At 36.7% G+C, this 12756-nt stretch overlaps 1 protein-coding gene across 1 annotated transcript in view; it reads right to left on the bottom strand.

The window, feature by feature from the left end:
- Positions 1 to 12756, bottom strand: part of LOC124803322 (protein unc-80 homolog) — a 995149-nt gene that overhangs the window by 139271 nt on the left and 843122 nt on the right. Inside the window, exon 54 of the mRNA XM_047264506.1 lies at positions 9858 to 10001. Coding sequence (XP_047120462.1) covers positions 9858 to 10001 — 144 coding nt within the window. The remainder of the gene's footprint in view (positions 1 to 9857; positions 10002 to 12756) is intronic.

The following is a 12756-nucleotide window of genomic DNA, read 5'->3' as shown; positions in this document are numbered from 1 at the left end:
AACAGCACAATGTTTGTACACATATGACACATGTCTCTACATATGGTCTGGGTAATGTTGTGGTACTCCTGTAGCCAGCAAGACCCTGATCAATCCCAAGTAGAACATGTGTGAGACCAGCTCAGACATCCATTATGTCCAGTCCTAGCATCCAGGATACCAAGGACCACTTGTAGGCACAATTGCCTCAGGAGAGGAGAGAACATCTTTATGGCACCCTTCCCAATTGAAACAGTGCCTCCATCCAGGCCAGAGTGAGTGCAATGTCATTTTGGTAAGAGGACTCATACTGCCAATTTCTCTGTAAATTTGCCTAAATTTTTTAACATCACACGACCTCTCAACATGTGAAGTTTCATTTCTTTTCTGTACTCCCCTTCTGAGTACTTAAGTTTTTATGTCAGGTATTACTGTTTGAAGTGATGTCCAGTTAAAGAGTGTGGTAAGAGCAAAATACATAGAAAAACCATCACTGTTCACAGCAGTTACTGAAAAATGTTGCTGTACGATAGTACTAGAGTGAATGTAGTGAAAGTATGAGCATAATACATGCATTAATTCTTCACTGCTGAAAACAGTGATTAGTTTTCACAGTTTTTGGGAATCATTAACAAATATCCTTTAACTGAATATTTTTCTTTATTGCTGATACATCATTTGGATACAAAGAATAACAATTTGAATAATTGCATCAGACAGGGCAAGACTCACGTCATGAGCAGACAAAAATGTCTTTTGAATTCTTAGGTAAAGGGCAGTTAGTGATTTTAGGGGAGACAATTGATATACTTTATAGCATCAGATGAAATTACTGGAGCATCATTTATATGGAAAGTTAATGGATTTTTGTTCAATGTACTGCCAAGTAAAAATTAACATTGATGGAGTGCTTATGCTAGCAAAAAGGAGTGATACTAGAACTCTTACTTAGTATCTGACCCACTACCTGCTTTCTTTGTCGTGGTATTTGATAGGAAATGTGAATATCTGAAAATTTTTACAAATACCTTGTACCACAAGCATTCAAATGAACAACATACTGTGTACAAAGTTACTGAGTGAAGGACAATACTTCCTTCACATCCAGGTACGAATGCCTCTCTATTCCAACAAATCTCTACACTCTGCTTCATCACTTTCCACAAATGCAGCATCTGGGGCTTTCACACAACTCATACAGTGATATGATCTTCATGCTATTGTGGGGAACCTTCCCAACAGTATGCCTGATGACAACTGAGGTTACAGCTGTAACGAACAGCAGCAATTTTCCTGGATTGTGCAATGATAGTAGCAGTAGCCGTATTGACAAAAATGAATATAGTCACTTCTTAAGTAGGGTGTAGTACAAACTACATATTCTTTACACCAATATTGTGTGGGTGAATATGAATTTTTCTGGTGTATTCTGTCGATGAAAAACTCTTGGTTTGACTTCTACTGAAGATAATGGTATGACATTCCTCAAAACGTCATGGCATTTCAACATTCTCACCAGGATGGAAATCCAGGAACTTTTCAACAGCACTGCATTATATGGATTTCCAATCCAGATGAACCTGTGGCAGTTACCAAATTTAATTATTTTCACAGTAAAATATTGTGTCAATTATTTGGTTGAAGATGAGTATTCAACAAAAGATATATAAACTGAATGCAAGTAAGTTAATACTGCTATTGTTGTGAAGTCTAACAATAGTACATCAACGACCTGCTACTGTGTCAAAAATACTCAACTGAGATATACCTATTGGACAAATCTTATCAATAGGTATAGTGGCTAGCAGAATAGCAGAGGCTGGAACTCTTTTTCTCATGAGCATGAGAAATAATATGTATCAAAACAAATGCTTCTATCCATTCATTCACATTCTACAATCATTTAAAAAAGCACTTTGTCCAAGCTCTGAAGAACAGTATTCAATAACAATGGTGTGAGGAATGCTTGAGTGTGAAAGTAATGCAATAGTAGCTTTTGAAAGTACTCTGAATGCTGTAACCTAATGTTTAACACATACACACAAAAAACAGCAGTTACCAATGTGTATAGATATGCCTAACTGAGCGTTTGGTGTCACTTAACAGCAATGAATACTTGCTTCATAAAATGTTGTGAAATTTAGTAGAACAAAACCTAATGTCCAACTAAGGAATCCTAAAGAGAGATGTTTTATTAAAAGTTTCCTTGTCATTTTTCAATAAATTGAATGGGGTACATGAGAAAGTAAGAATAGCTGTAGGAAGATGTTGTCATCAGAACTCTGCTGCTATATGGTAAAACAGTAACTACCTTTAGCACTCACAAGTTAACATAGTATTTCAAAGATATTATTTTTCTCAAAAAGGAAAAGTGTTAGAACCTTTTACAAAAATGAGCTGCTTTGAATAACAAAAATGTAATATCAGTAATGGAATAAAATGTAAGCATTCAAGGAACCCTCTAATAAGCATAACTTGATTTCTATGTTAAAGTACGAAATGTAAGCACTTATCAAGTATTACGGCCATGGCAGTTGACATCTAATCAGTAGCTATTTTAATGAAGGAATGTGGAAAGTAGAGTCATAAAATGCTGTTACTGAGAATAGGAACTGAGCATGTCCTGTGCTTCTAGGTATATGCAAGCAAATTACATTACCAGTAGTTGTAGCTGTACAGTATAAAGGCAAGAGGGCAGAAATATTCTGAAGGCAACTGTTAAGAATAAGAATATTTTTGGAGGCTATACACAAGCTTTAGTACACAAAAGAGAGTAAATTTATCAGCAAGAAGGGTTACAATTCAGAATAAGAGAAACATGTTCAAATACTGGTGGGTTAACTGAGGGCTTCTACGTATGTCAAAAAAACGCATTCCTCAGGCAGATCCCCTAGTCAGGGAAGCCAAAAGTCAGATGGCAAACCCAAAGGGCATACACTAGATTGACTTTCAAAAAAATAGTAAACTATAAAAAGGTATTTTGATGCGTATAAGGCAGGGAAAGAAATGATAAACTTTGTTATGAAGAAAAGTGCAAGTAGTGCACTATACTGAAGAAGTAACAGTTAAATTAGTGAGAAGTTACAGCAAGGAAATTTCTGTGAGTATATGTACCATTAGATTGAGACCAGCAGAAAGAAAATATGCACAAGTAACATACCTCAAAGGACTGTTCTTCTGTATAACCAAGTCTATTACTTAGTCATTCAACGACACACATCAAAAAAAGTTTTGCATCACCTCGGTTCCAAGAGTTCTGGAACCTGTATAGAAAATTGGAATAGAGCTCAACATAAACATCATTTCTGCCCTTGTTTTTGCTCATAAAAACCACACATTGCATATTGTACCACCATACAGCGAGACCTTCAGAGGTGGTAGTCCAGATAACTGTACACACCAGTACCACTAATACCCAGTAGCACATCCTCTTGGATTGATGCATGCCTGTATTCGTCATGGCATACTAGCCGCAAGTTCATCAAGGCACTGTTGGTCCAGATTGTCCCACTCCTCAACATCAATTCGGTGTAGATCCCTCAGAGTGGTTGGTGGGTCACGTCACCCATAAACAGCCATTTTCAATCTATCCCAGGCATGTTCGATAGGGTTCATGTCTGGAGAACATGCTGGCCCCTCTAGTTGAGTGATGTCGTTATCCTGAAGGAAGTAATTCACAAGGTGTGCACAATGCGGGCACGAATAGTTGTCCATGAAGACAAATGCCTTGCCAATACGCTGCCGATGTGGTTGCACTATCGATTGGAGGATGTTATTCACGTATCGTACAGCCATTACAGCACCTTCCACGACCACCAGTGGCGTATGTCGGCCCCACATAATGCCATCCAAAAACATCAGGGAACCTCCACATTGCTGCACTTGCTGGACAGTGTATCTAAGGCGTTCAGCCTGACCAGATTGCCTCCAAACATGTCTCTGATGATTGTCTGGTTGAAGGCATAAGCAACACTCATCGGTGAAGAGTTCACGAACCTCTTGCCGACCCCTGTTCATGAGTCTTGGTATTCTGACATTAGCCACTCAATATATGTATTCCCTACTGTATTTTCTTGTTCAGAAAGGTGTGCAGTATACTGCTGCATCCATTTTCAATAAGCTACCACTTTAATTCATAAATCTTAGAAGTAATCCATGCACTTTCAAATTGTAACTGAAGAGTTCCCTCATGGGTCACTCCTCCTATGCTGTTGAGCAGTTCCTTGAAAAATTAAGCTTATTCTTATTGTATTGTTGATTGTGTGTACTTAAGCTTATGGATTGACTTTTTTTCGGGTTCATCAACATTTCATTTTTATCTGTAATTACTTTTATGTTGTAATTTCATGTACTGACACATTCCATGACCTTGGAGATTTGTTCCTCAATATGGTCCTTCAGAACTTGACGTGTAAATCAATAAATGAGAACATGATGCCAATCCTGAGTGGTCCATTCGGCATGTTGTTGGGCCCATCTGTACCATGCTGCATGGTGTCATGGTTGCGAAGATGGACTTCACCATGGACGTTGGGAGTGAAGATGCACATCATGCAGCCTATTGGCACAGTTTGAGTTGTAACACAGCGTCCTGTAGCTGCACAAAAAGCAATATTCAACATGGTAGTGTTGCTGTCAGGGTTCCTCCAAGCCATAATCCATAGTAGCGGTCATCCACTGCAGTAGTAGCCCTTGGGCAGCCTGAGCAAGGCATGTCATCGACCAGTTCCTGTCTCTCTGTATCTCCTCCATGTCCAAACAACATCGCTTTGGTTCACTCCAAGACGGCTGGACACTTCCCTTGTAGAGAGCCCTTCCTGGCACAAAGAAACAATGCAGATGCGGTCGAACCGCGGTATTGGCTGTCCAGGCATGGTTGAACTACAGACAACATGAGTCACGTACGTCCGTCCTGATGGAATGACTGGAACTGATCGGCTGTTGGACCCCCTGTAATAGGTGCCATTAATGCATGGTTTTTTACATATTTGGGTGAGCTTAATGACACCTCTGAACAGTCAAAAGGACTGGTACAATATTCACAGTCAACATCTATCTTCAGGAGTTCTAGGAATGGGGGTGATACAAAACTTTTTTTGATGTGTGTAGATGGCTACATAGCCCACTGATTGCATTAACAATATCCAGTTAAAACTTCCTGGCAGATTAAAACTGTGTGCCCGACCGAGACTCGAACTCGGGAACTTTGCCTTTCGCGGGCAAGTGCTCTACCAACTGAGCTACCGAAGCACAACTCACGGCCGGTACTCACAGCTTTACTTCTGCCAGTACCTCGTCTCCTACCTTCCAAACTTTACAGAAGCTCTCCTGTGAACCTTGCAGAACTAGCACTCCTGAAAGAAAGGATATTGCGGAGACATGGCTTAGCCACAGCCTGGGGGCTGCCAGGAAGTTTCATATCAGCGCACACTCCGCTGCAGAGTGAAAATCTCATTCTGGAATATCCAGTTAGTATGCAGAACTTGTTAACTGATTCAAAACTGTCAAACAAGTTCCTATTTACTGAGCAGGTATATGGTGGATATTTACAGTGGTACCTTGTACACATAATTATGAAGAATTTCCCTTATTGTCTCACATAACATTTATAATTTTGGTTATTCAAAAATTCAACTGTGGATCAGAAAGGTTGTTTAATGAAAATGATTTGAGTTTGTTATTCAAAATATTGCCTTATATGGGGTGTTCAGAAATTTCCATTACAAAGTGCTAGGACTCGTAGAAGAGAGTGAGTACATAATATTATGGATAGGACCCCATGTCTTTAAATGTACTGTTTCCATTCTACGATGGTTTCAGTTCAGATGTTTAATGTATCCATGTCTGATGAGGGAAAGAGAAAAATCTGTTTGTCCTGGTACGCAATAGGGTAGATAGGATTATATGTATTCCTATGTACTTCTTCTTGCAGGGTTGTACACAAAGTTTAATCTACGAGACTCCTGAAGAAACAGAGGAAGATCTACTGGCATGAGTTCTGGCAGATGCCCTAGAAACAGAAGGTACACCAGGGGGGATGGAGGATGTGTACCAGAACATACTTCATAGGTCAATGTCTGTAACCATGTTGGTGGTCATGACATTGAGCTGCTGTAGTAGTGCACCAGTACTGTTCTGTACGTACAGTATGCTAGGTTCCTTTCTGTTTTGGAATAATGTAAAAACATAATGCTTAAATGATAATACAAATAAATGTGCTTAGATGAGGAACGGTTGTCTTGTTATGGTCCCTTTCAAATTGTTACCTAATAACTTTACTGCATCACGCCTAATTCAATTCCTCAAAAAGAAGGGGGTGGGTTAAACATCCAAACTGGAACCATCAAAGAGTGTAAACGTTATGTTTCTGTACATAGGTTCCTGTTCAACATATTATTTTCTCAGTGGCCTCTGGAAAGGCCTGGATGTTTGTAACAGGAATCTCTGAACACCCTGTAAATGAGGTACCGTAACTCATTGAGTAGAGCATAAGTGATTTTCATGCTAGGACATTTCATTATTTCTATTAAGGACTAACTTAAAAACTTCTAGTGTTATACTTATCAGTGTTATACAGGGTGACAAAGAAAAATGGGAACATTTCCACAACCCAATAAAACTGGAAGTGATGAAGGCAAGAAATTGCATTCATAGTAATTGAAACCTTACAACTTTCCGACTTATGAAACATTGATGACATTTGTCATTTTTTAAGAAAATTACATCCTTTAGAAGGTGTCCTCCTGTACAAATACATTTGTGGAATCTACTGTTGAGATTCCTCATTGATACTGCAACATCTCAGCTGGAAAACTGTGAATTGCATCCTGAATTCTCTGTTTTAACTCATCCAGGGTTCTTGGTTGAGTCGTGTAGACTTCGCTCTAGAGGTAGCCCCACAAGAAAAAATATCACAAACAGATAAATCTGGCACTCTAGAGGGCTAGGGAATGTTACCAAATTGTGAGATCACACTGTTGCCAAACAATTCTCGCACATATACCATTGATTGCCATGCAGTGGGTGATGTCGCTCTGTCCTGTTGAAACCAGGCTTCTTGAACATTTGGAAAGTTGTTCACTGTAGGTGTAATGAAAGTTTTTAACATCTTCACATAACGATCGACATTGAAAGTTATTGTGTTTCCCTGATCATTTGTGAAAGAATATGGTTTGATAATCCCATATGATGAAACACCACACCATAATATCACTTTACTAGCATGTAGAGGGTGCTCATTAAGGTCATTAGGATTTGTGTTTGTCCAGTAATGCTGGTTTTGTTTATTCAGATAACCTCTAAGATGAAAATTGGCTCATCTGACATCCACAACTTGTTTATAAATTTGTCATTGTTTATTTTTGTTAACATTTGTTGACAGAATCCTAATCGTAACTGGTAATCATTGTCCTTCAATTGTTGCACCATCTGTAGTTTGTACCCTTGAAATTTTAAATCGAGATTGAAGAATTCTGCGAACACTCTCCCGGGACATTCCAACCACTGCTCCTTGCTTATGAACTGAACGCCATGGGCTCCGTAAGACAGACTCGTGTACAACATCAATGTTTGCTGGAGAATGCACACTTCTCGATTGTCCTGTTGATTTCTTCATGAGGGCAGATCCAGTCTCTTCAAAGTTATTAATCCAACATTTTATCACATGTTTCGATGGATTGGCATCATGACGTCCTAAATTATAAAAACGTCAAAACTCCCTCTGCGCTACTACCAAATTATCATTTTTTTATAAAACATTTTTATGGCTAATGCACGCTGCTGTTTGTTCCACTGGTCTATGTTTACAAAAGTGGCGGACTGTTTACTTGCTAACTGTCATGAACCCACAGTGCTGCCATCTGCTCATGGGTGCCACTACTCATTTCAAACATTCCCATTATTCTGTGTCACCCTGCATTTGTTTTAAAATCAGAATCACTAGTTAATGACTATCTTTAGATTGGAGTATACATACTATTATTATTTTTCCAATATGCTTAGTTGCTTGAAGAGTTGTTCGTAATATTTTTAGAACTGTATTCCACACACTGGATTTATTACCTGATTATTTGTAAGGAACACATAAGCTGGATTTCTTCTCAATATTATTCTACAGAAGGCTATCTTTCTATGTCTGTTTCAGTAGTGTACAGTTGTACATGTGGCTTTCACCAAACCAATGTCAGTAACAGTGAAGTAAGATACTGTGAGTAATTTCCAAATAAATACCAGAAATGAATAAAAACAAGAACATTTATGAATGAATAGAACGCTAACCATGATGTTATTTATGTGCTTTTATGTTTAAATGGCTGAACCTGAACATGTTTATAATGTATACATTACACTAAAAGTATTTCCTTGAGAAAACTATAAAATTATGCAACGGAATTGCTGGCCAGTATGTAACGCATTGTATATTATGCACTTGTCAAATTAATGATATAATGATGTGTAAATAGAATGGAATATCATACACAGAGTGAGAAAAACAACTGTCTTCAGATATTAGAAAATTTGCAAAATAAAATGATCAATAACTGAAGTTATGGTTATGTTATCATTGGATGATTCCCGATGACTTGAAATTTACTTTTTTATTGATGTCAGTGAGCTGCAGTGAGTGTCACACCCATAATATATCACAACATTACTCAATTCAATAAAGTGTGTTTTCTCTTTTAAACAGATGTGATGTAAACAATGTTAGTTCAACAGTATCACATTAATAAGGAGGCCAGTTTTTAAGAATTATGCGTCAGTGAATTTCTTACAACTCATAGAGAGAATTAAGTGCTAAAAAAGAGGACAAATTTTTGAACATTACACACAGCACTCTGTTACAGAATCCTACAGATAAAATTTTACAATTCAGTCATTTAGAAAACCACAGGTTACTGTAGTATCTCAGTATTTAATGCCACTATGAATCAATATTGTAAGAAACATCAATATCGGAGGAACATACTAGGTCTATTTCTCATTAATCAACAACAAAAGACTCACAGAAATTTCCCATGTGTATAGAGCTTTATATTAGTATACTTGAAAGCTAAAAGAGAGATGACTGGATTTGTGTACATAAATAATGTACCAATCTGATCTACTGAATGTCTCACCATTGTCACTTGGTTGAAGATCTGAAATAAATTGTGCACAATTAGTTAAAAATAAAGCTTAAAAAGTAAACATGTAATGTAAAAATGAAATGATAATTATTCTCAAGGTGCAATTGATCCTGAAAACAATAAATAATAAGCTACATAAATTACTTTATTGTTTCTAGGACTGGTACTGTATATACCACTTTTTATCTGTGTATAATTGTTTCTCACAGTACCTCCAGCAATGTAGACATATTTTCTGTTATGTTTATGGAGGCAGCTCTATGCTGAGGGTTTATTACAGTAAATATACATTATTCAGTTCCTACATATGTGATCATGCAAATAATTTTAATTCCATGGAACTGCAAGATATAATAATAAAACTAGCTTGTAAATAGCAATCTCTAGGAACACTGTAATGACTACTAACTGACCACACCTAAAGAGTAGAGATATAAAATTCAATATAAGAGTGTAAATTGATGAACACATTGTAAGGCTTTATTACTCGAGGAAATGAAAAGACACATTACACACAGTAGCCTTAGCACAGTATTAACAAACCTAAGCTAACTATAAATAATTTTCCTTTCACAATTGGTTCCTGTCCATGAAAAATATTTACAGATTACAAATAAAATCTCCAGGTACTACGTATTTCAAATGTACACGGCAAGAATGACAATTTCTTGATATTCAACATGATCCATGTATTTCTTGCTCAAGATCAGAAGATTTCATATAACAACTGCTAAAGGTTTTGTGACTCACCCCAATAGCAAGTATCTGGAGAGCTATAAGACGTACAACAATCGAGCAGAAATGTGGAGGTGGGACCTGGCTCATCAGAGCAGCAGTTGCTGATGACACACATTCTCCAACGTTGGATGAGCTCGAATCGCCAACAATTAAAGCCTGCAACATCATCCAGACAATGATATGAGAGATCATCTAGCATAAATTTTAAAGAAATATATCACAATTATTACAGGATTTACTGTTAACAGGCACACATATGATTGGTAATAATAAACTTATAGTTTCAATTTATATCAAGAGCAGTTACAGCAAAACCTAATCTGAAATGTTCATATTTAAAATAAAAATAAGTATAGGAAAAATTGCATAAAATGCAACTGATGTTTCAGTGTAACACATTCTACACTTTCTTTTCTGTGTACTGTTACATCAGAGAATAAAGTACAACTACAACAATTCACATCACTGAGATTAAAATTATACACATCCACATATGAATCAGAATTAAACATTACTTTGGGCACCAGTTCTTTAACAAAAGACTAGGAGTTACATGCTGAAGTATGATAAAGAGCGGGGGGAAAACAGAAAGAAGAAAGATTAGGATTTAAAGTCTCATCAACAACAAGGCAATTAGAGACAAAACATGAGCTCAGATTTGGGACAAATGGGAAAAGGAATTGGCCACATCTTTTTCAAATGAACCATCCTCAGGCAATTTAGGAAAATAAAAATTCTAGCTATCCAAAGGGCGATTTTCATTGTTGTTCTCCCAACTGTGAGTAAAGTTTCTTAGAACAGCATCTATTTATTTGTATTTATTTATCCATCTGCAGATAATAAATATTGTATGGATGTTGACCAAAAGTATATGTAAATTTATGGGAAACAATTTGAGCAAAAGGAACATACAAAATTTTACATTAAGTAGTACAAAGAATAATACATACAAATTTGCACAAAAAATGTTCAAAGAATAATACTTGGTCATACAAGACACAGTAATACAATTTTTTATACGTGTATAATAATAGTATTGTAGCTGCATAGTCTGTTTGCCCTAAGGCTCCACTTTTGTCTTCCCTAACAGGAAGCCCTTATATTCACAATTCAGTAAAGATTTTACCACACTTAGTAACTGTCCATCAGATATACAAAATTAACAGAAACTTTAGGGGATGAAAGACAGTGTTTTCAGTTTTGCCTTAGTATAAACATTATCAGAATTATTTTTTGGCCTAAAAAGTCATTTACTGAGTAAAAACATTATTCAAGTAGGGATTCTTTAAATTCTATTTTAAATATGTTCTCATCTTCTAACTTTCTGATGTTTCCTCACAGTATGTTGTAGAGTTTTGTACCAATATGGCTCACATGTCTTTGTGTGTGTTCTTTTTGTTTGCTGAGTATGGAGTGCTGTGCTATTTCGAGTATTGAAGTTACGCAAGTCGGCATTTGTCTGAAAATCTGCAAGGTAGGTCCTAACATACAAAACACATTTGTACATATATAAGGAAGGTATTGTTACAACTTTAAGCTTGTTGAATAAGGTTTTGCATTGTGTCTGTGGATGACTGTGTGTTATTATTTGGGTAGCCCTCTTCTGTAACAGAAAGATTGTTGCAAGAGACTGAAAATAGCTGAAATATGCCGTCCTGGCACCCTCTGCAGTACAGACATTTGCAATAATTCTAAGAGCAAAACAGGCTGAGTTGAGTTTCTGCACAAGTTTCATTACCTAGTCATTAAAACTAAGATTTTCATCTACATGAATTCCCAGCACTTTTGTTGATGCCACTCTGTCTATGGCCTTGTCACCCAACAACAGATCAAGATTTACATTTTGACATATTTTCCCAAACTGCATGTTATTTGTTTTATTTGCATTTAATGTCAACCAGTTTGCATTGAACCAAGTGTGGACGTTCTTTATTACTTGATCAGTAGTTGCTTGCAGCATTTGCTTTGGTGCACCTATTATCACACTAGTGTCACCTGTGAATAGCATGCCCTTTGCTGCTCCATCTGAGGTGTGAAAGTCATTTATGTAGACATTGAACAATAAGGGACCTAGAATACTGCCTTGTGGCACTCCTTTTTCCACTTTTTTTTCATGTGATACTAAATTTATTTTGTTGTTGGAGTAATCTGACATCAGTCCTACAATCTGTGTTCTGTTTCGTAGGTATTATTCAAACCACTTCTTCCCTTTCCCGTGCATACTTAATGCTTCCAGTTTTTCCAAAAGAATGCCATGATTGACAGTGTCAAATGCTTTGGACAGATCTAAATTTATCCCTACCATGCTATCTATTTCTAGATTTTTGATTATTTCTTCAGTGTAGCACATTAGTGCTATTTCTGTATTTTTACCTTCCTAGAAGCAATGCTGATTTCTATTTAGTAAATGGTGGTTATTTAGGTATTTGTTGATTCTGTACTTCATTACTTTTTTCTATTATGTAAGAAACTGCTGGAAGGAGGGATATTAGCTTATAGTTTTCTACCTTATGCTTGTCGCTGTTTTTGAATAATGGCTTCTCTTTTCACATTTTCATCCTTTCTGGAAACATTCCTTCACTACATTATAAGTTGGCTATGTATGCGAAGGGTCTTGTGATTTGTGCAGCTATCATTGTTATGATACAAACAGGCACCTCATCTACTCCTGCTGACATTTTAGGTTTCAAGCTCTTTATTACTTTGAACGCTTCATGTTCATCTATGGGATCTTTTCTCATGTTAGAAGCGGCTTTTGCAAATTCAGGTTTTTCTTGGTTTGTAAATTTCAAGCTTAATGAAGTTGTTGCATTTTTGAAATAGTTGTTGATGTAATTTGGCAAATCTTGCTTTTAAATATTGAAATTTTCTGTGTTTTTGAGAATGATATCCTGGTCTTTGCATCTGTTGC

This window comes from Schistocerca piceifrons, chromosome 6 (assembly GCF_021461385.2).
Source record: "Schistocerca piceifrons isolate TAMUIC-IGC-003096 chromosome 6, iqSchPice1.1, whole genome shotgun sequence".
In the NCBI taxonomy this organism is placed as follows: Eukaryota; Metazoa; Arthropoda; class Insecta; order Orthoptera; family Acrididae; genus Schistocerca; species Schistocerca piceifrons.
This window is presented reverse-complemented; position numbering and strand designations above follow the sequence as displayed.